At 45.0% G+C, this 22,249-nt stretch overlaps 1 protein-coding gene across 3 annotated transcripts in view; it reads left to right on the top strand.

Annotated features, from left to right (window-relative positions):
* CDK14 (cyclin dependent kinase 14) overlaps positions 1 to 22,249 on the top strand; it is a 676,419-nt gene that overhangs the window by 4,255 nt on the left and 649,915 nt on the right. For all 3 annotated transcript variants that reach the window (XM_059729021.1, XM_006258932.4, XM_019497919.2), the window contains exon 2: positions 6,439 to 6,470. In XM_059729021.1, coding sequence (XP_059585004.1) covers positions 6,439 to 6,470 — 32 coding nt within the window. The remainder of the gene's footprint in view (positions 1 to 6,438; positions 6,471 to 22,249) is intronic.

Genomic DNA, 22,249 nt, shown 5'->3' with positions numbered 1-22,249 from the left:
TCAGTGTCTAGCTTAAGCTAAGATAGCCTCTGGAGCCATTACAGTGTACTCTGCTCTAACATAGCATATGAACTGAAAAGGCCATTAACTTACCTGGAGTGCACTTTTCCCAACCCCAGTGTAAACAATCAGTGTTCCCTAAGTACCAAGTACTGTCAGTACTATGGCATTAGCAGCCTTGAAGCTGCCTAGCTCCCCTCCTTTTTAAGGTTTGTAATAATCACTATGGGGGCTGCTATTAGAGGCCTTGAAAATGAGGGGAGAGAGCAGCTGTGAAGCTGACTAGCTCCTGTCATTTCTCAGGACTGCTAATAGCAGCCCTTTGACAGCTGCTTCCCCTTTACTGTTTCTGGTGCAGTTAAAGGGAATACGATTACTTACAAAATGGATTGTTAAACTTCTGGTTAATGTGCAGTTAACTGGGGTATAATTCAGTTACAAAGTAGACAATGAATCTGAACATGCTATATACTCGAGTGGTTTATGCTGTTAGCCAGTACGCAGACAATTGGAGTTTGTGGCTGTATGAATAATAGGCAGCAAATAGAGACTTCACTGGGGTATGCAGTTAAGTGAATGATGCACGTATCAATATAATGCCTATAAGTGAACTTCCCCACCCCATTCATGATCCAGTGCCTGTGCTGCCTGCATAGGCACCCATTCTAGCTGGTTCAGGATCCACACCACACATGGCTGGTCCAGGATTGTGCCACATGTGATTTCTGCTTCAGCCAGTCTGGGACCTACATTAGATGCAGTGCACATGGATACCTCAAGCAGCACAGCTCCCAGACTGGCTGTAGTGGGCAACATGTGCAGCATGTGTTTTGGACTAGCCAGGGTGGGTGCCATGTGGATCATAGTCCTGGACTGGTGGAGTGGGTGGTGTATGCAGTGCGGATCCTGGATTGGCAGGAGTGAGTGCTGTGTGCCTCTTAGGCCCTGTGTGTGGGGCTGGTCCAGCAGTGTGTGCGACAACTTGGGCCCAGGGGCAGCAGTGGGAGCCAGATGATGGGACTCCACAGGCCATATTTGATCCGCAAGCCATATCTTTGATATCCCTGCTGTAGATGAATAGGATTGTTGCAACATGGTCCCTGTACTTGGGGACTAGCAGACAGTGGTGTACATCTCGTTCTGGGGTCAGCAACCTTTTCAGGCTGAAGGTTGGACTGACCCAGTTTGGGTAAGAGGTGGGTTGGTGCCTGGAAGATGGGTGTTAGGTTCTAGCTGCCACCACCGCTTTTCCCAGCAACTGTAGAGAGAAATCACCCAACACTGCTACTTTTCCCTGCAAGGGGCCATTGCTCATCACTGCAGAGGCTGGGAAAAACAACTGCTGCCAAAGTCCTGCGCTGCTGCAGGGAAAAAGCATTGGCCAGATTCAGTCCGCAGGTTGAAGGTTGCCGACCCCATGTCTAGTTATACCCCACCGTCTGTCGCTATAGACTGGCCCATAATATCTACAGTACCTGTTCTTGAGAGATTATTTCATTATGCTGGAACACATCTTGCTTCAAACAGTCTGTCTTTGCTCATTCATCCTACAGTATTTGCAGTCTGCTGGATGACAGTCTAGATGTGAGGTATACTGAAAAAAGTTTGTACTACTTGTGTGCTGATTTAAGACTTCCTGTATTGGGATTGCAGCTTTTTACTGTTCAGTGGATATTAAATACTATAATGTTTCTACCAGTTGAAAAAAGACATTGGTTGTAAAAACTATTACTTCTACTAATAAATGTACTAAAAAATAGAAATTATTCTTTATGATCTTCTAAGAAATATAAATATTTACACAGTTATTAGTTTCTTTTGCTAGCCTTTTGCTGTGTGTGATTTGGCAAACTAATTTGACCCTCTTGTACATGAAGTTCTAGTTCCTTGATTTGACAAGCAAAAATGTATAATCCCTTAAATTAATGTGTTCCACAGTATGGTAAATAATTTAATTAACTGCGCCTGTTAGTATTTGAACATCAGACAAGAGGTTTGACTGATTAAATGTGTGTCAAAAATAATATAACAATGAGATAATTATGATTATTTAGTAGAATAATGCTTTAAATGTCAATATTGTATGGGATAAAGTTTTTGTCTAACAACAACAAACAAGAACCAAATTAAAAATAATATTGGTATATTTATGCTAGAACCAAAACAGAAAAGACTTCAAAACATAATCTATGATTTGATTTGTGGGATTTTTTTTTAATGCTGTTCCTTCTGACATGGGTTTCTAAGTGGATGAAATGAAGGAAGACATTGCTGAATGTTTTTGGTAAATTAAAATGTCTGTTAGAATTTGGCAAACAAGGTTCTTTGGGTAAATCTGGTATCTTTTATTAGACCAACTCAAATAATTTGAAAAAATTTCCTTTGCAAGCTTTCGGGTACATATACCCTTCATCAGGCTGAGGAAGCATCTGCACTTGGTCTGCCTTGGCCTGATGAAGGGTATTTGTGCCTGAAAGCTTGCAAAGAAGAAATTTTTCAACTATTTGAGTTGGTCTAATAAAAGATATCAGATTTACCCAAAGAACCTTGTCTGCCTATATCCTTAGACCAGGGGCGGGCAGTTATTTTGGGCGAAGGGCCGCTTACCCAGTTTTGGCAAGCAGTCAAGGGCCGCATGGGTAGCCCTGTCCCTTGACAGGTGCCCCACCCCCTGGTCACCATCTTAGGACCAGTGTCCTAATGTCTTGGGACCAATGTCTCAGGGCCAGCACCAGTGGGGCCCAAAGTGGGGTGCAGGCTGGCAGGGGTCTGTGGAGCCAGGCTAGGCTGCACCAGCAGGGAGATGGGGGAGCTGGCCCAGCTCTATAGAGCCCCTGCCAGCTGGGACCTTGTATTCCTGCTGCCCTGCTCTGGGCCCTGCCGGCACTGGCCCCAGGACCCCAATGCAGGCCCTGTGCTCCCACTGACTCCCGCACCTGCTCACTTTCAGTGCACCCCCCCCCCCCAGCCCCACGGTACAGGTGGGAGGCAGCATTCAGCCCTGACCCCCTGCTCGTTGGCAGGGAAGGAGCTGGTGCTGAATGCGGGGAATAGTGGACCCTCCCCCACCCTGTGGCCAGTGCTCCCTGCTGCAGCCATTTGCAGCCCACGCGAGGCTGTCCTGGGCAGACACAGGCAGCCCCACGTGGGCTGTGAGCAGCTCCAGTGTGGGGTGCTGGCCACAGTTGGGTAGGGGCTGCTTTTCCCGCACTCAGCACCAGCTTGTAACCCGTCCCCACTGCCAGCCTGGGCCCCGCACTGGCTCTGGGCTTGCCCATCGGGACTGCGCTGTGGCGGCAACAGCTGTGGACCCCCCACTTGCCGCGCTGGGCAGTGTTTGCCACTGCTGCCTCTGGGCTGCCCAGTGTGCAAGCTCTGGGTGGGCAGTAGCAGCAGCAAACACTGCCCGGCGCAGCAAGTGGGGGGGCCACAGCTGCTACCACCATGTGCAGCCCCCGATGGGCGAACCTGGAGCCAGCACAGGGCCCAGGCTGGCAGTGGGGGTGGGTTACAAGCTGGTGCTGAGCGTGGGAAAAGTGGCCCCTTGCCCGCTTGTGGCTGGCACCCCACGCTGCAGCCTCTTGCAGCCCACGTGGGGCAGCCTGTGCCTGCTTAGGACAGCCCCATGCAGGGTGCGAGCAGCTGCAGCAGGTAGCGCTGGCCATGGGGCGGGGGCAGGACTGCTTTTCCCCAGGCTCCTTCCCTGCCCAGGGTCCTCCCCTGCCTTCCCCCTCCCCTCCGCCCCTCCCTCTTTACTTGAGTTTCCAGTGCTGATGGGGCTTCCAGGGCTGGGCGGGCCCTGCTGTTGCAGGAGCCCCTCTGGGGCTTCCCCTGGGTCCTACTGCCCCTGGCTCCTGTCATTTTTGACAGGAACCAAGGACAGATAAATATTTATTTTCTAAATTTTTGGGGGGTCCTGCAGGCCCGATCCAGCCCACAGGCCATATTTTGCTCATTCCTGCCTTTGACCAAAACAGCTACAACCTACACCCCTGTTACAATTTGGAGTAGTTAAGTGTAACTGCCTGGATATTAATTTCTCAGTAATACAAATCTTTATCACCTCAGCTAATAAGAATTCACATAGCTCATATACCTTTGGTCAGTGGGAACTAACCTTTTGGGCAGGCATGCTACAAATTAGCCCTGTACCCTCCTTGAGTGCCACTGTGATCCCCTTCTCTTGCCCAACCTGTTGTTCTGCTTTTTAGTCCCTGATCAAACTGTTGGTGTGCTTTATGCTCTCTGTCCAGTCTGCTGCTGTGCTGCCTGTCCTGTCCCCTATCTGCTGTATGACATGCACAGAGGCTGCCTGTGCCACTTGTCTTGGTGTGGCAGGCCACCTTTGGTGCCTGCCACTTTAAGGGCTTGATCAGGCTGCAGATTGGCTTGCAGGTGGGAGCAGACCCAATCAGGTCACATGCCACCCAGGAGACTACCTGATTGGTGTAGGGCTAGGCAGTCAGGGTATACGACAGGCCCTGAGAGCAGAGCTGGGCAGTTGCAACTGAGGAGCCAAAGGGTCAACATCTCTTGGCTGGAGTACTGCTGTTCCCAGAACACCTGGAGGTACAGGATAGGAGCTATGTGGATGGAGGAGGTTCCTGGTCCTGGGGCATGACCTAAAACTACACCCTGCTGGGGTTGGATGGTGTGGTGGGGCTGCCTGTGGCAAGGCAGTCTCCAGGAAATGCCACACCTGTGCCTCCCCAGTGAAAGGTGAGTGTGGGGCACTGGAAAGCCTCAGACCCCGCTGCCTTGTAGGTGACCCTGTGGGGGGGAAAGGCTAGGGGAGCACACCCTGACAGAAGAGCACAGGGCCAAGGCCCACAGAATGGGGTCCATGGGTTGTAAGGCCCAGAAGCCCTAGTGAGGGGGTGGAGTGAGAGCCAGGGGCCGCGAAGAGCAGGGTCCATGGGGGGCCTGAAGGACTGTGCATAAGCTGGTTGGAGTAGAGGCCCAGTGAGCAGCAGAGAGAATGAGTGAGCCAGTGAGGGTGGAACAGTGGGCCCAGGAGGAGTCCAGAGTGACTATGTGGTTCACAGGCTCGCAGAATGAGAATAATGTGTGGAGGGGCCTGAGAAGGTGGGACCTGTATGAGAGGGAGGGCTAGCTACCAAGAACTTACCTATAAAACTTTGGCTGGTCAATGCTGGGGCCAGGACCAGGATGGTCGAAAGGCAAGGACACCCACTGTGGGGGATGGCCAGAAGGTAGAGGCCTGGAGTCCCGACTGGCCTAGAGGTGAGGTCAGGGCCTGTGAGGCTAAAGGTCCCGGAGGGGTCCACTGCTGAGAGAGAAAGGGGTTTAGGGGGTTTTCAGCCCAGTATGAGGGCAGAGGTTAGGCTGCTTGAGTAGAAGGGATTTAGAGTAGGGTCCAAATATCAGTCTGGAATATAGTGAGACCTAGTATGGGGCTGGAGCCATGTACTGATGCCATCTGCGAGGCATGGGGCATGGTGTTGGGGTGGTACGGAGCCGTTGGCATCAGGACATTAAATGGGCAGCCTCCTGCCTAGGTTTTCAGTTGCGTCAAAGGCATGGCAGGTGAGTCAGGTGGGTAGACTGCCTTAGATAGGTGGGCAGGCCAACATTTGGACTGGCCTTGAGATAGCCCCCTGTCTTAACTGTTCAGGGGAAGTCAACAGAGAGCAGGCTCATGGAACCTAATTCCTGAATGATCTGATCACATTATGTAGGTAAATTATTGCATCCTTGACCTGCGGATTGACATACTTCCAGCAGGGATTTGAAGAAATTAACTATGGTTACATTTCAGGAGAATTATTCAGTAGATCCAAGGAAACTCTTTCAACTGATTAGCTTCTGCCAGAGCTGAAAAACTACTCATAACTCCCCCCACCCTCCCATTTGCATTGTTACTTCGCACTCCAAATCTTTTTTCCATCTTAACTTTTCCTTTATCTGATGTTGTTTGCATGCAAATAAACTAATGCCATATCTGATATTTGTGCTTCCACCTTAACATAAGTCAGAGAGTATGATGAATGCCTGTTACCATGCATGCTCCATTGTATTGGAATCATTGAGTTTTCTATAAACTGACAGCATTATTAGGTATATTTGATAGGTGTGAACTGCAGAACACTTCTTATATTTCAGTCAGGCTCTCCTTGAAGAGTTTTCATGCTCAATAGGAATTAAAGTAAAAATCTGTGGATTCTTATTTTCCTTCACCATGAGAAGATAGCTAGATTTGCATATTTATGAAAAATATTTCTTGGAAACATACTGTGCAATTCTGCATTCCATTTATAGTTTCATATTTTGATTATAAAATTGTTATTCAGTCTAGTCTCTTCTTTCCTATTACTACGGGAAAATGTTGCTCTATTTTTCTCTTTCTTGAAGTTGGCTACTTTATGCTTATTGAAATGCATGACAGATAACTATTTCTCTCTCCCTTTTATTTTAAAGCCTTGAAGAAAGACGATAGCAGCTTCGATGAGGTACGTTAAATATCTTTTTAACTTACCTAGTGCAGATATGTTTAATGGATTCATTTTTCTCACTAATGCTAGAAGTAACTTTTGGTCAATAACACTGCCATTTGTGTATGTATGTACAAGTTGATAATTTAAGGTTTGGTTTGTTTGTATTTTACTTCCTGAATTGTTTCCACATTGAGTCTTTTATGAAAAGCATTGAGCTGAATGCTTGTTTCTAAATATAATAAAATTCATGTTTTTATGTATATTACCTTTCATACACAATATTGCAAAATATTATGTAGACTGAATGAGTTACATTACTGTGAACCGCTCATAGGTAGAAGCCTACCAAGACTGGGGTGGCTGCCACCTAATTTCGTGGTTTGAGTGCAGCACTTGGCACTGTTTTCACAACAGGCACCCACCCCCCCCAATGCCTCTGGCTGAGGGGCCCTGGAAGTCCTGCCCCTCCATGGAGAATGACAGATGGCCCCAAACTGGGGCTTGTTAATGCATCAATTAATGGCTTCCCCAAGCTTAATCCCCTGATCAAGCCCATGGAAGTCACTAATTGACATGTTATTAAGCAGTCTAGGATGGAGTTAATGGTTTTTGTGGGCTTGATCAAGCCCATGGAAGCTGTTAATTGTAGAGGTGCACCAATATTGCCATCAGCACCAGTAAAAGGAAAATTAACATTATCAGCAACCGGCTTTTTTGGCCTGTGTAGCTGATAATGTCACTGGGTGGGGTGGGGTAGGTGGCCGTGGTGCTGGGAGGGGTGGGCTATAGTCACCCCAAAATTCCCCATAGCCACCTGTCTCAGGGCTTCCACTGCCTGCCCTGCTCCTATCTGCTCTGAGTGGTGCCCTAGCCTCCCCCCTGGTACAGGCTAGTGTAGCCCCTGGCCCTGAGCTCACAGTGGGCAGCCCACACTTGCCCTGTGCACAAATCGGGGTTGGGGGGGCATATGCCTCCCATGAGGGTGTGCGTTGGTTAATAATTGGCCATCAGTATCAACCAAGAAAATCTTTATCGGTTCATCCCTAATTAATTGCTTCCTAGGCTGCTTAATATTATGTCAATTAATGGCTTCCATGGGTTTGATCAGGGGATTAAGCCCGTGGAAGCCATTAATTGATGCATTAGCAAGCAGTCTAGGTTGTGGTTAATGGCTTTCGTGGGCTTGACCACACACCAGGAGCAGGAGGCAGCTCCTTGCACAGTGCTGCCAAAATACATGGGTATCCTGATGGGTGGGCAAGCAGGCAGTGCCAGGCTAGGCATTTGCAATGTGATGCAGTGCAAAAAAAAAAGGGTGGGGGGATTGGGTTTCTTTGTAAGCGCCCGGTCTGGCCCCTGATTGCCTCCTGGACTGAGCCTAAGTCATGGGCTCAGCCTCCGATTTGCTTCGCCTCTCTCACCTCTCCTTCCCACTATGCTTCGGGATGCCAGGGCTTCCTGCCGTTTTTTGTTTTACAGTTACCTTTATTTTTTTCTTTTCCTGCACTCACTTGGCAATTTTTGCATATTTTCATGAATTGCTTGCTTTTTTATGGGAACCAGGCTATTTCATGGGGACTGACTGAATTTGCCATCAGCACCAATAAAAGGATTTCCACAAAAATCGCAAAAAATATGATTTCGATAGGTTCCCTATTCATAGGTCTTACAATAAACAGTAGAGAAATATTGTAACGTAATAGAACGTGTAGATATCTTTTGAAAGGGGATTTCAAATGGAGATTTGTCTGTTGGGTTGTTGGTTTTGGTTGTATTTTCCTGAAATGAAACCTGAAGCAATGATTATTTCTGATTTTAGGAAAAAAATCAGAAATCAGTTTTCTGCCAGTTCAGTCACCTATATAGTAGAATAAGGCTGGGTAAGATGGTGCACTATAAGACAGTTAATTTTTTAAGGCAGCCACTGATGCATGGCATTTGTGGGAGTTATGCAAGTGGTTCAGAGTGAGTTATTTTGGACTACAGGCTTAGACAGTGAAGGCTGTATCCTTCAGCATGAGAAGATGCTCCCAGGGATCTTGGTTTTCTCTGATTTAAAAATATCCCTAATTTTTGGTTAAAAAAGTAACTCCAAATCCATATTTTTCCATGATATAAATGAAATGCCACTAATACATAGATGGCTATATAGTGGTGTTTCATTTTAATCATGGAAAAATATGGATTTGAAGTTCCTTTTTTTTAACCAAAAATGGGGGATATTTTTAAATCGGAGAAAACCAGGATCCCTGAATTACATAATCAATAATTAAGCCAATTATCAGGTGCTGCTTTGCTTTCCCTCTTAAACCTGTGGTGAAAGAGAATGGAAGTGTCTTATATTTCTGACAACCTGAATTATCTCCTGCATTATGTGGAGGGAATGAGAACTTGGATAATAACCAAAACATGCTTTGTATTTTAACTGAAGCTATCATGCTGTCATACAGAAATGAATAAGGGGGCAAGTAGATACTTGGCAATGGCTGGGGCTATATTCATTTCCTCCTAAATCATAGGGTTGAAGGGACCTTGGATCATCTAGACAGTGCTCCCTGTAGAGAGACAGGATTTGACAGACTGGACAAAACAGTTTTGGCCCTGCCTGTTCAAGATGTATATCTGTGGACTGGTACATTTTAAATGGAAGAACACACAGTATAGACAAGGTGAAATGAGAACTGTAAAAGAACAGAATGAGCTCTAACCCAGAAAATGCCCCATGCACCCTGTTATGCCCCCGAGCATGGGGGCTCAGCAGCACAGGCTGCTTTGTCCCAGGTCATCGGGGCTTGGAGAAACTGGAAGTGCCAAGGTGGGCACTTCCAGTTTCACTTTACCTTACAAGCTGGCATACCAGTTAGTAGAGCATGCCGGCTTGTAAACTGCGAGATAACACAGCTTTTACTGTAATTTACTCAAATAGAAGTTGACCCTGTTATAAGATGACTCCCCACTAATTAAATTCTATATATGGAAATGTTATAAATTTGTTTTAATTTTCCAAGTATAGAATCTAATTATTGGAGGTTTGCCTTGTCTACATCAAGGAAACTAAATCTGGGGAGTCAGGTAGCCCCTTTGCTCTCTGCTTTCCCCAACTTTTTCTCTCTGCAGCCCTTTTCCCCTCTCCTTACTGTGAGACCCTGCTGTCCTTGAATACATGGAAGTGAGAAGCAAATTTGAAAACAAATAAACTTGAAACAATCTTTATTAGCCATATATCCAGTAATAATGACATCTGTTCCTATGACTGGTAATACTGACAAGGAGAGAAATGATACAATTGAAATTCTCAAATGGTTGTCCCAAAAACATTTTAAAAAATGTTTTAATCGACATTACCATTTTCTTGCTAATGTGTATAGTACTGATGCAGCTGAAGCGGGGGTGGGCAATTATTTCGGGTGGAGGGTCGCTTACTGAGTTTTGGCAAGCCGTCAAGGGCCACATAACAGGCAGCCAGGAACAGACAAATATTAATTTTCTAAATTTTTTTAGGGGCCCTGTGGGCTGGATAGAATGACCTGGTGGGCTGCATGCGGCCCGTGGGCCGCATTTTGCCCACCCCTGAGCTAAAGGGTTATAGTCATTATGGAAAGCCATGGTAACAGGAGTCATCAATAGAGAGAGAAAGGTACCAGGTGTCCTCCTCTTTAGGTTCTGTAGGTCACCTATTGTGCTATGTGGCAGGCCAAGCAGCGAAATAGGAAATGTATCTTGTACTTTCAGAACTGTATGCTGCCAGTATAGAGCCATGCCAGTGGCCAGATCTTGTACCACAGCTAGACTTTATGTACAACTAATGCTTGCTTGTCCTTAGTCCTTTAAGGGTTAGGAGTAAAAAATGAGATATGATAATCTGTCCAGTTGGAGTAGAGCAGGGAGTATTTGGTGGTCCGTAGATACTGCAGATGGAGTAGATGAAACAAGGCAGGTGGTACAGCCCTGGGGATGCCTGCTCTGCTGCCCTGTCTGCTGTGTTGTTAATCCCCTGAGCTATTGTAGGCCAGGTTTGGCCCATGGGCCGTTGGTTGCCAACCCCTGTGTTATATGATGATTATTCTGTGCAGGTGAAATTAAGATTGAAAAATCATAAGCATCAAAGCCTATATGGATCAGCTATGTGAGATCTAACTTTTTTAGTGGATATAATATATAAATCATTGTTGACAAACATATTTTCCAGTTATTCTGGATATTTTTTATTACTGGTTCTGGGTAGGTACTACATTTTTTTTTTTTTTCCCCCTACCACATGCTCCCAGATAAGAACCACATTTTGTTTTGGTAAACCAGAATGAAGAGAAAAATATTTTTTCCAGAGTCATAGCTGAATGCAAGCCACAGTCTATTCTTCAGCATCACTTACTCTCTCCTTGCAAGCCCTGCAGCTGAAGCTTTAACTCCGTCTGAGCCACTGCTGAATTGGCAGCAGCTTTTGGCTGCCACATAGCAGTGGTTGTGCCAGGGTTAAGGCTGTAGCTGTGGGGCTTGCATTGAGAGGGATACTGAGGAGTAGACTCTGCTTTTCTTTCATATGGATGGGAAGGGAGCACAGGCCCTGGCTGCCATTCCAGCATCCCCATGACTTTATTTTGGTGCAGAAATCTCCTTCCTCATTTAAAATGTGCACCTCAGTTTTGGATAGCTAATTCTTGGGAGAAAGGTGCATGTAGTATGTCAGTAAATGCAGGCATATTGATCAGTAAGCAAAACTGTAATAGAAGGCTGAAATAATACTGTGAAAGAATTTTGAGTGCCTTTTAACTTTCATTTACTTTGGACATGAGCTTTTGTTGCAACTGTGATTAAACTAAGCTCTTTTTTCCCTTTTCCTTTTTAATGAGCCTTTTCTATATATTGTAAGCATAATCTTGCTTACCTTCCATGAATACCCTTAAACTTATGTGCAACTGTGTGTCCTAATTAATTCCATGACTCTCCCTGCGCTCTCATTGGGATGAATCATTTGAATAGGATTTGGACTTAAGTTGTACTGATTTGTTAATGTTCATAGTAATTTCAGATCCTGGAAGGTTCTGCATTGACATTATGGGGTTTCCCAAGAAATGTCCTGTAGTAATGAGATATTCTCTATCTCTCTCTCTAATTTTTAAAAAAACTGCAACTGTCCTTTAAGAGCTATAAACCTGCTTTGCCAGTACCTTTTTGATATACAAATCTTCTACTAGTTAGTAAACTGTATCAGCATTACTGTGGCTATGGATTTATAAGTCTGTTCTCCTAAGGAGTGATCTAACACCTGCTGAAGATACCTTCAGTTGGTTTCAGTGGTCTTCAGGTCAGGTCCGTATGGCTTAATATTTTTAAAAATCTAGAAAATTTAATATTTCATTTTATACTAGTTGGAATATTCTTTTATGTCATTATTACTGCCCCCAGATGTTTTTTTTTCTCTTGTTCATACACTGCCTCCCTAAGAAAAAGCTACAAAATAGTTCAAGGTCCAGTTTGTTTCCTTTTTAGAGTTACTTAAAGCAAAGCCAGGGAATGGCTTACTTCTGATCCTGGGTTCTGATGTGGCTGATTTAATTTAAATCCTGCTGTTTTGTCTCCTCCATTCTCCTTAGTTGGAGATTTCATTGTGTGGGCTCAAATCTCTCTCAATCTCAGAGTGAATAAACTTGTCCAAAGAAAACTGCTACATGCAAAGACCTGTTTGCAGCCAAGTTTTTAGGCCTGTGTATCTTTATGGCATTCATTCGACTGCCAGAGCTGTTTTACCCCTACGTTAACCTAAATTTAGATCAGATTTTTTAACCAGATCATTCTAATGAGCATAGTTTGACCTCCTGCATGGCATGTACTGTGAAATTTCTCTTATTAAATCTTGTAGTGGTAGGAACTAGTCTTCTTGCTCATATAACTGAACCTAACCAAGCCCACTAATGTCTCTCTTAGAAAGATGCCTTGATTTGAAGACTCAGGCTTTCAAGATCACATCCTTAATTAATTGTTCCAGTAGCTGATTACTCTTGCTGCATTTCTGTTTCTAGTTTGAAGATTTCTAATTTTAATCCCTAGCCATTGCATCTTATTCCTTTGTTATTGTGGGGTTCTATTGGCCTAGAAGACATCATTCCTTTATATAGATACTTGCAGACCTTGACCTAGTGACCCTTCAGTCTATTACTTAAACCAAAATGGCACAATTTGAGAATAAAAAAAAAATACATATTTTTTTCAAAGAATAAAAATCAGTCCAAAATATGAAATGGAAACGGTTTTTATAGTGTTGGAATGAGGTTGTAGTCATGATGGTCCAGGAAATACATGGGAAGCTAGAATATTTTTTGGGGGTGATAACTCTGCAGTTGGCTCAGTACATGTGTAGGCAATCTTTTGAGAGCAAAGTATTCTTCTTCATGTCTCTGTGCTTGAAAGCTTGCCTTACTTCTCTTTCAGCCATGCGCTTGGTGCAGCCAAAGTTTTCATCCCTCCAGATATCCTTGTGTTCCACAACTGTTTATATGTTTATAAATCAATGCATTTTCCATGTAACTTAATCAACTAAAGAATCTAAGGAAGGTCCAGCAGCCTGAATAATTTGCTAAAGGAAACTTGTTCAAGCCCAGAGCAAATTTGTAGTAAGATGGTTCTTGCTGGAATTCATTAAGCCAACCAAATGAAAGTAAATGTGACTGCACTTAAGTTACAAAGCATGTTACAAACTATTTTTGGGGAAAGAAGTTTATCTGAATGGTTTAGGTTATTGATAGTGGATTATAGCAAATTGTGCCATTGGCTTGCAATTATATTTTACTATTCCTTTAGTTATACTTAAAAAATTGTGAAGGGCATCCTGATGAGTACTGTTGCTGACTGAACACATCTAAGGCGGGGAGGGGGAAGAGGTGAAGGTGGAGGGGGGGTGGGGAGGGGAGGAAGAATCTTTCCAAGTTTTTTGATCTTGGAATAATCTATCTGATGGAAAGAAAGACAGCAAGCTGCTATTTCTGTACTTCATATAAGGTAATATTGATTTTTGTACGTGAACAATGTTTTTTTGTTGGTTTGAAGGAGGTCAGACTTGTGACCCTGTCCAGCAGCATGTCTTTAGGCACTCAGAAGTGAAAAGGGAGAATGTAGTGGCAAAACAAAGAACTGTAGTGAATGAGAGGAAGATGAATTTGAGTGTAGTATGTGGAGGAAAGAGCTGGCAGAATATTTTTTCCTTGTTTATCAATGTAGCAAAACTGTGTGTGATGCGGAAGAATTGCTTCCCTTGATTTGCAAGTGAGTACTCCTGTTAATATAACCCACTATTCCATTGGCTGCTTTTTTGCAACAAGAGCACACTGTTGGTTTCCTATTCAGTTTATGGTCTACTGTAACCCCCAGCTCCTTCTCTGCATTACTACAGCTTAGCCAGCCTTTGCACTTGTTGAATATTATTTGATTGATTGTGGACCATTTATCCAGAATGACCTGGATAAACGGAAACCTAGCCTTACCTTCCAGGAAGTTTGCAACTTCACTCAACTTATTGTCATCTTCAGACTTGCTAAATGTGCATTCAATCCCATTGCCCAAATCATTAATGAAGATGCTGAATCAAACCTACTTAGACAGGCCCCTAGGAACACCGCTTAATACCTCCTCCCAACTAGACATTTAGCCATTGATGACCACTTATTGAGCATGATGATTCAACCGTTTATGGCATCAGCATGTCTTCCTCTGGTGGGTTTTGTTTTCTAGCAAGCACTTAAGCATTTGCCACAGGCTCCATGGGAAATGGGCTGTTTGTGTCTGTAAGTTTTCTTCCCCATACGGTTATGTTAGTTTTCCTCTCATCCAGCTACTATTGCTGCACTAGTCCACCAGATCCTCCAAGGGAGGGGAGTCTGCAGGCAGTTGGTACTGCTGCAGGCCTAGTAGGTGTCACATCCCAGGACTGTTCTGGCAAAGTAGGAAACTGATACTCTCTACTTTTTTTTTTTTTTTTACTTTTGCCCTCATCTAGGATTATTGTGTTCAGTTGTGAGTACAAATATGTTTGCTTGTTGGTACAGCAATACCAGTAGAATGGAAATACTTTTACACCCTTAAAAGGTAATTTTCATTTGCTTAAACATTTTTCAGTCTACTTTTGGAGCTGAACTTTGGCATGTTCATTCCTTTTTACTTTTGAGCAAGAACGGTTCATGTATGTCTGAGGGAAGAAAGTGAAAGGAAAAAAATCTCCCCTTAGATTGGTGTAATTTTAAAAAAATAGGCTATAATGCTTCAGCAATTCAAGGCAGAAGCTTGAAATAGCTGTGCTGCACATGTGCCTTTTCCTAGTCTATCGAAAACTAGCCAACTTTGAAAGTTGTGATGACTTGAAGAAAAGAAACTTGCATGTTCTCACTCAGTGTTGTCATGTGAACACTAACTCATTTATTTACCAACATTTTGCATGGAACCTTCTTGCCCCTTTTTCCAGTAACAAATGTATTGCACATGGAAAGAAGGACTCTAAGATGTAAGTCTTGCAGGATAAGAATCTGAGTGGAGCAATCATAAAACCAATCAACAAGTAGTTGAAAGGCAAACAACTAGAGGCACCTGGATTATGACAATCCAATTATCAAATTCACCCAAGGAACCTTGTCTGCCTATGTCCTTAGACCAACACAGCTACAACCTAAACCCCTGCAGTTACATGGGAGCTTTTGAAGTTTTGAAATATGGTTTCATTCCATGTTAGGACAAACCCAAAGCCTTTCAAATGTATTTGCCAAGCCAGAATAATCAAAACGCCCCTTATCATTTGTAAACCTGAGCTTTTTGAAACATGGGTTCAAAGATAATATGGTTGAAGCCCTGGCCTGGTTTTTATTCCAGATCATCACATTTGATCAAGTAGAAGTCTGAGTCTGTCTGCTACATCCGAGGCCAGTTCTTTAAACATGGCCTAAGAAAAGTGATGCACTTTTTAAAAAAACTTTTCCAGTTGTGGTCTTAAAGTGTAACAGTAAAGAAACTTCATTTTGTGACAGGATGGTACATACTGGCAGGCAAATCATAACAATGGCATTATTACATATTCTAAATGGCATGTTCTGTAACATTGTGTCAGATCACTTTTCAATAAGTATAGACTATTTTCTTAGTATGAGACAAAATCGTAGAATGAATATCGTTAATAGTCAATAGTAACTGTGAGGTTAGTTCTTTTTTCTTATTTGTAAATAAAGAATGACAAGGATTTGTATTATTGTCTGATTATATGGCTTCAGCTATTTTTTTCCTCTGGAAACAAGGAGAGGTAGTTAGCTCTGTTAGTTTGAAGTCGAGCAGAAAGCAAGGCATGGTAGCACCTTAGACAGAGCTGTCCTTATGGGTGAGTGATGTGGGTGACTGCCCAGGGCACTGCAGTCAGGGGGGCAATACACAGGCATGTACACACGCATGTATGCACACGTGTGAGCAGCCTGCACTCACAGTAGTGCTATTGCCACCCCCCCCCCCTTGCTGTGGCCCACCCAGTCCCTGCCCCAGTCAGGAAGAGCGGTACCCAGCTCAGTCCATCCCCACCGCCAGCTGCTGCTCGAGAGGGGCTGAGCTGGGCACGTGCGGATAGGATGGTGCCTGCTCCAGTCTGCCCACCTTGCTACTGCTATGCAGGGAAGCAAGTCTCCTGATCCAGCCCAGCAGCTTCCACTTGGGCTTTATTTCTGAAACTTTTGCTAATACTATTGCATAGTTAAACTATGTACTAGGGTACATTGGGCACCATTTTCCCTAAGGCCAGCCCTGACCTTAGAGTACTTTTTAAAATTTGGTGGCATCCATGGTTGAAAACCACTGTTGTAGTGCCTCAGTTTAGCTCAGCAGCTCTCAACTCAGCTCAGCCCAGGGCTGGAAAGCATGCTGGGATGCTGGAGGACTGTGATTTAACTTGAACCAGGAAGGGGTCTGGAACAGAAATTTCATAGATTTATTTTGAGACATTCTGGAGAAAGAGATCAATTCTGACTGAGCCTCACAGTAAAATAGTCTGCCAGAGTAAGGACAAACTCTATTGTTAATATATGCCTTGATATGTAGGAGTAGAAATCAGTCTGAATTGCTGTCTTTGTGAGAGAAATCCTCTGGCAGTCTTGTCTAGGAGCTGGATATTAACATCATCTGTATTCTGAAAGGCTGATGGACTTTCCTGGTTGAAGGCATTGAAGGAACATTTCAAAAGTGGATAAATTTCTAAGTTTATTTTCTTCCCATTTGTGTGTTATCAATTGCTTTCAGATATTTTTGTCACTGAAGGTTAAGCAAGAGCCTGTGCATTCTATAGAGGCAAACTGAATACAGACTCCTGGCTCCATTGATATTGCGATTGTATGCTTATATAAACATCCTGGTTGTGCTGATTTGAGCTGTTCTTCCCCCATCATCCTCTTGTTCTCTTGCAATATATTACTGTCTTTGAAATTTAGTAATGATCATGTGAAATGTTTTGATTGCATGCTAAAACTTTTGTTGGCTTGTCAGTCTTACTGGCATTCATTTCAGTTTTTCTAAGTGTGGCAACTTTTTCTATTGAATGAGGTGATTCAAACTTTTTATGCCTAAATCTGTTATTTTTGAATGTACAATGTGAAAGAATACATACTGACTAGAAATGAGAATATTAAATATTGGAGCTACCTTGAATTCTAGGAAAAAAAAGAAATACATCTGTTTCCAATAATTGTCAATACATAATAACCAGAATCATTGGAAATTCATTAAGGTGCCTGGTTTCTCACATGTTAGTTATGCAATCAAAGAGTTAATTTCTTCTGTTGCATCCTGATGTTTAAAAAATTAATTTGAAGCCCTTGAGAATTAAAAAAAAAGAAAAAGAAAAAAAAAGAAAAAAAATTGGCTAGCCTCACTAATTATTCAATACTCACTAGGCCCCACAATGGTTAGTGGTCAACTGTCTGCTACTGATTCTTCTTAACATGTTCTACAGGCTTTATGTCCAGGTACAGAAGCTACACTTGTTGCACGGTAGGTGTGCAGAAATCACTCTCTAGGCATAAACAAATAGATGGTTCGAGCGTATTTAGTGCTGTAGAAATGGTGGATCCTGCTCTAAGGGCACCTATACATATGTCTGACACCTGCTTCAAAGCATTCTAATTAGAACTCGTGGCAGCAGACTTGATTTAAACGAATCTACTAGAGCGTTCTAATTAGATCGCTGCAGCAGCCTTAGCATTATTCAGCGTCTCCATGTTTAAAAATGGTGGCGGGCATGCTTTAACTAAAGCTCATCCAATGAGCTTTAATTAAAGTGCCCCCACTGCCATTTTGAAACATGGGATGCTGAATACATGAGACACTGTGGGTATTTTAATTAGAATGGCTCCTAAGTGCCGCTCTAACTGAAACGCCCCCCCACCCTGGAGCACATATAAAGACATTCTAAGATAACCCTGGTTCAATGGCGTATCAAATGTCAATGCTGTAAGATAGTGCTGTAACGCACGTCTGAACCACATTCCATCCCAACTCAAGGTAGGTTGCATTCTGCTGACATCCCATGGAGCATTGGGGTATCCTGCTCGCCTCCTTCCCAGGGTGGTGGTGTAGCCTAGGCCAGAGCTTGTCCTCTTCCTGAGCACCAGGCTGGCCCTTCCCCTGGGCTCTTACTGACAGCCAGCAAAGCCTTTGTCCTCAGCTTCACTGGTATTCTCCTCTGGGTAGCATAGAGTTATCCACACAAAGAAAACCGCTTATTGAGGAATTTCTCATATTGTATCTTACCATGGGTGCAGGTGAGCAAGTGCTGAATGTGGGTCTGTGGCTATTTGGCCTCTGCTCATAGTTGACCTGTCTTAAGTACTGCTTTGTCTGCACTGATTTTTGGCAATGGGCAAGTTCCCTAATGGAAGTAAAAAAGGCACTTGAACATGCTCAAAATCTGCAACAGCACACTTACATAATACCATACATATTGGTATGTGTATGTACTACTTTCAAACTTGTCTGGGGAAACCAAATGCATGTGTAAAACATAGATTGTGAGACACACCTGTACTGTCTGTGCCCAATACAAGATGCAGGACCAGAAACCCACAAGTCCAGCTCATAGACACGAAGTCCCAGAAACCTTGGATGTATTCAGTGGCCCATAAGGAAGTGAACAGTGTTTCTCTGTTTTCAGATAAATTGTCTTAAAGCAAATTTCTAATCATTTGGTCACTTGAGTAATGGTTTGGAACCATGTGCACTTGATAGAAAGCTGGTCCAGACAGTTTGTTACAGAGTTTGAGACTGGTGCTGGGAGTTTGATAGATACTTATGTAGGGCAGCTAGCTTTTTTTGTCAAGTTCCTACATTGTTTTATTAGTTACCGTTGTTCAGTTGTCACTTTTCCTGGCTATATGAATAGTAATATCCAATGGGAATACTACATTAAGTCTAGCAAGACCTTCTTAGAGCAACCCCCTCACCCCCATTAAAAAAATAACCCCCCCCAAAACCTTCTGGGGCACAGTGTTTATTGTTTAGTCCTTTAGGAAAAACATTCTTCAGTGGGAGGAAAGAAAACTTGTTCCCCATCATCCCAGTCTGCTGCCTCCAAAAGAAGTAGTGATCTTATTTTTTCTTCTGAACCCAGTAGATTTTTTTAAAAATCGGAACAGAATATTGGAAGCCAACAGACAAACAGTATCACTTTGCTGAAGCTCTAGTGAGTGGAGGCAGGTTCACCCATTTACCAGCTCATGCTCTGGAAAGGATGACTTAGGATCACCATATACTTGGTACAGGCAGTCCTTGACTTGCAACTTTTTGAGTTACAATGAGTGCATTTACGATCTTTATAAATTTACATACTATTTCGAGGTTCTGACACCGGTTTTGACTTTACAACGCTTGGCACAGCTACCTCATGTTGGTAAGTCCCTTTTGGTGGGGGAAGGAAGGGGCGTAGGGGGGCACATTAGTGCCCCTGTAGCGAGGGAAGAATTGGGGCTGGGGCAAGCACTGCCCCGCTGAGGCGGTGGGGCATGTGGAGGGGGTGGAGCAGGTCCTGCCGGTCTGAGACCTGCTCATGTGGTGGCTCATCCGGTGGCTCTTGCTACTGCTCCTCCTGCTGGTTCAGGAGGGAATGGGGGAGTGTGTGCCCCTGGATCTGTGTGGGGTGGGTGGGGCTGGGGCTGTACTAGGCTGTGCTCCAGACAGACTGTGGAAGGTGCTGGGAGCTGGGGCTATGCCCTCCTGCCACTCACCCAGATGGGGCATGGTGGAGCCACTGTGCTGCCTCTGGATAAGCAGTGTGCAGCAGTGGAAACTGCCCTGGCCTCCCTGCACCTCCCAGATGAGCAGTGGCTTTGTTCCGCAACCCCTGCCCCACCCTGGGCAATGGAATGGCAGCTATGTGGGGGCTGCAGTGACCCTAAAATTCATCTAGACCCTCCCCCCCACCCCTGCTACCTGCCTGGAGCGCAGCCTGGTGCAGCCCTGGTCCCGCCCATCCCACCCCAGTCCAGGGGCACATGCCCATGCCCTGCTGCCACTTGCTCAGCCAGGATGGGACAGGGCAGGGGTGTGCGAAACAAAACTGCTACTTGTCTGGGAGATTCGGGGAGCCTGGGGTGGTTCCTTCTGTGTGCGCCGCTTGTCTGGAATCAGTGCATTGGCTCCGCCCAGCCCTGGCTGGGCAAGTGTCAGGAAGGCATAGCCCCCGCTCCCAGTGTCTCCCGCCGCCTGCCCAGGGTGCAGCCTGGTGCAGTCCTGGCCCCGCCTGCCCTGCGCAGATCCAGTGGCACACTGCTCCCCTGCCTTGCCCCACCATGCCTTCCCAGACCTGTGGTGGGAGCAGCGGTGAGAGCTGCCGGATGAGCCTCCAGGTGAGCAGCTCCTGGACCAGCGGCTCGCAGTGGCGGGAGCCACTCCACCCCCTCCCCATGCCTCGCTGCCCTGGCTGGCCAGCGCTTGCCCCAGCCCCAATCCCTTCCTTGCTGTGGCCATGTTGATCTGCCCACACTCCTCTCTCCTTCCTCCCTCCCCCACCACAACAGACTTACCAGATGGACGCAGCTGTGTTGAGCGTTGTAAAGGAATCAATTTCCCTTTAATAACATTGTTCCCATGGGAAAATTGGTTCCGAGTTGCAACGTTTCGACTTAAGATGTGGGTTTTAGGAACCAACTGCATTGCAAGTCTGAGGACTGCCTATACTGTGTCAGCAGTCCATCAGTTCTTTTTTAATTGCCTCATTAGCTGGAGCCCTAACATTACCAGTCAATCAGAGGCATTGTATTATTGCAGGACAGTCAGTGGAGCCACGATCCCATGGCCTAGGACAATATACTGCTTACCAAGAAATTGTTTGAAGATTTTAAAAGCATTAAATGTTTGCACTCAGGGAAGTTAACACTTCCAAGTGTGTTTTTTCTTAAGTGGTCTAATGGATAATGCAGTGAACTTTAGGTTGTTTTCTTTGTTGGTTATTTTTTTAAAGTTTATCTCACAGTCTTTTAATTGCATGCAAGTTTTTGAAACTCTTTATTCCACACTTAAATCTGAAATTGGGGTAGATTTTCCTTGATTTCAAGTGGAGCAGGATTGGGTCTTTGTACTGTACTGTTTACTCTATAAGGTACATCTCTAGCCTGGTCTTGTTTTGTCTCTTTGCAGTGCATTAGAGACCTTGCCTGAGATGGGTAATTAAAAATACTACAGAAGAGGGAGAGAGAATATAGCACATTCAGGGGTAAATGAAGTCCACTAAGTCTTATCAGGTGAAGCTGGTAAGGTTCACCCCAGCTCCATGTGATTGTGATAGGGGGAGGGGCATCAAGGGGAGCAAAGGCCACCCCCTGCAGTCATAGCCCTCAGGCCATTATAGCTGAGAAGACCACAGAGGGGTTGGGACCCCCCACCACTACCCTCCCCTGCTGAAGCCTGGAGCCCAGCCAAGCCCCCCTCCAGCCCCACCTGCTTGGGCACTTAAGAGAGCATGTCCCATTTAATGGGATCATAAATCTGTCTAATTGATACGTCCTTACCATTTCCGTCAGGATCAAGCTGCAGTCCACAGGAGATTCAAGCCTAAGCATAGATACCTCAGGCACTTGAGTGTAAAGAGCTCCCCCTTCCCCCGAGGCACTAATGGAAAGGTATTGATAATGTTTGAGCTTAGCAGGCAAAAGGGTAAGGAGCAGTTTTGGCAGAGAGTACCTCCAGGTCAGGTAGTGGAGATAGCTATATGGTATGTCTGACAACTGCTGTAGAAATGATAAAAAGTTCCTTCCTTGTCAAAACCCCCCCAGAACACCCTCCCTCCCAATCCAGGAAAGGGAGACATGTGATGGAAAGATTCCTGCATGGGAACCCTTTTCTCAGCCGCTTGGCTCTTGCTGCCTGGGTGACTCCTGGGTTTCACACCTGGACGGGTTAGTCTTGGCAGGGATAGGCAGCCCCCTGGCTTGGGCTGGCTGCCTGACATCAGCCCTGGGCATTGGCAAGGGCTGCAGGTCCATGATCCTTGAAGTGGGGAGACATGGCCTCAGGGTCTGAGGAGCCCGGGGTCCCATGCTGGAGGGCCAGAAGTGTTCGGTGCCCACTGTGACAATGCCTCCTGCAGCTCTGAGACAGACATTGGGTCCAGGATCACACAGCTGTCCATTTCCTACACAGAGAAGTCCCTGGTCTTGACTGAAACCCTGAAAATAAGGTGTCAGGTCAAAAGCCCCTAACCCTCTCCTCCCCCCCAAGGTTTTGTGTATGTTGAGTTCAGGCCCGGTGGCATTCCCTGCGACTCCAAACCCTTTTCCAGGTTCTGTACC

Source organism: Alligator mississippiensis, chromosome 5, assembly GCF_030867095.1.
Source record: "Alligator mississippiensis isolate rAllMis1 chromosome 5, rAllMis1, whole genome shotgun sequence".
NCBI classification, from domain to species: domain Eukaryota; kingdom Metazoa; phylum Chordata; order Crocodylia; family Alligatoridae; genus Alligator; species Alligator mississippiensis.
This window is presented reverse-complemented; position numbering and strand designations above follow the sequence as displayed.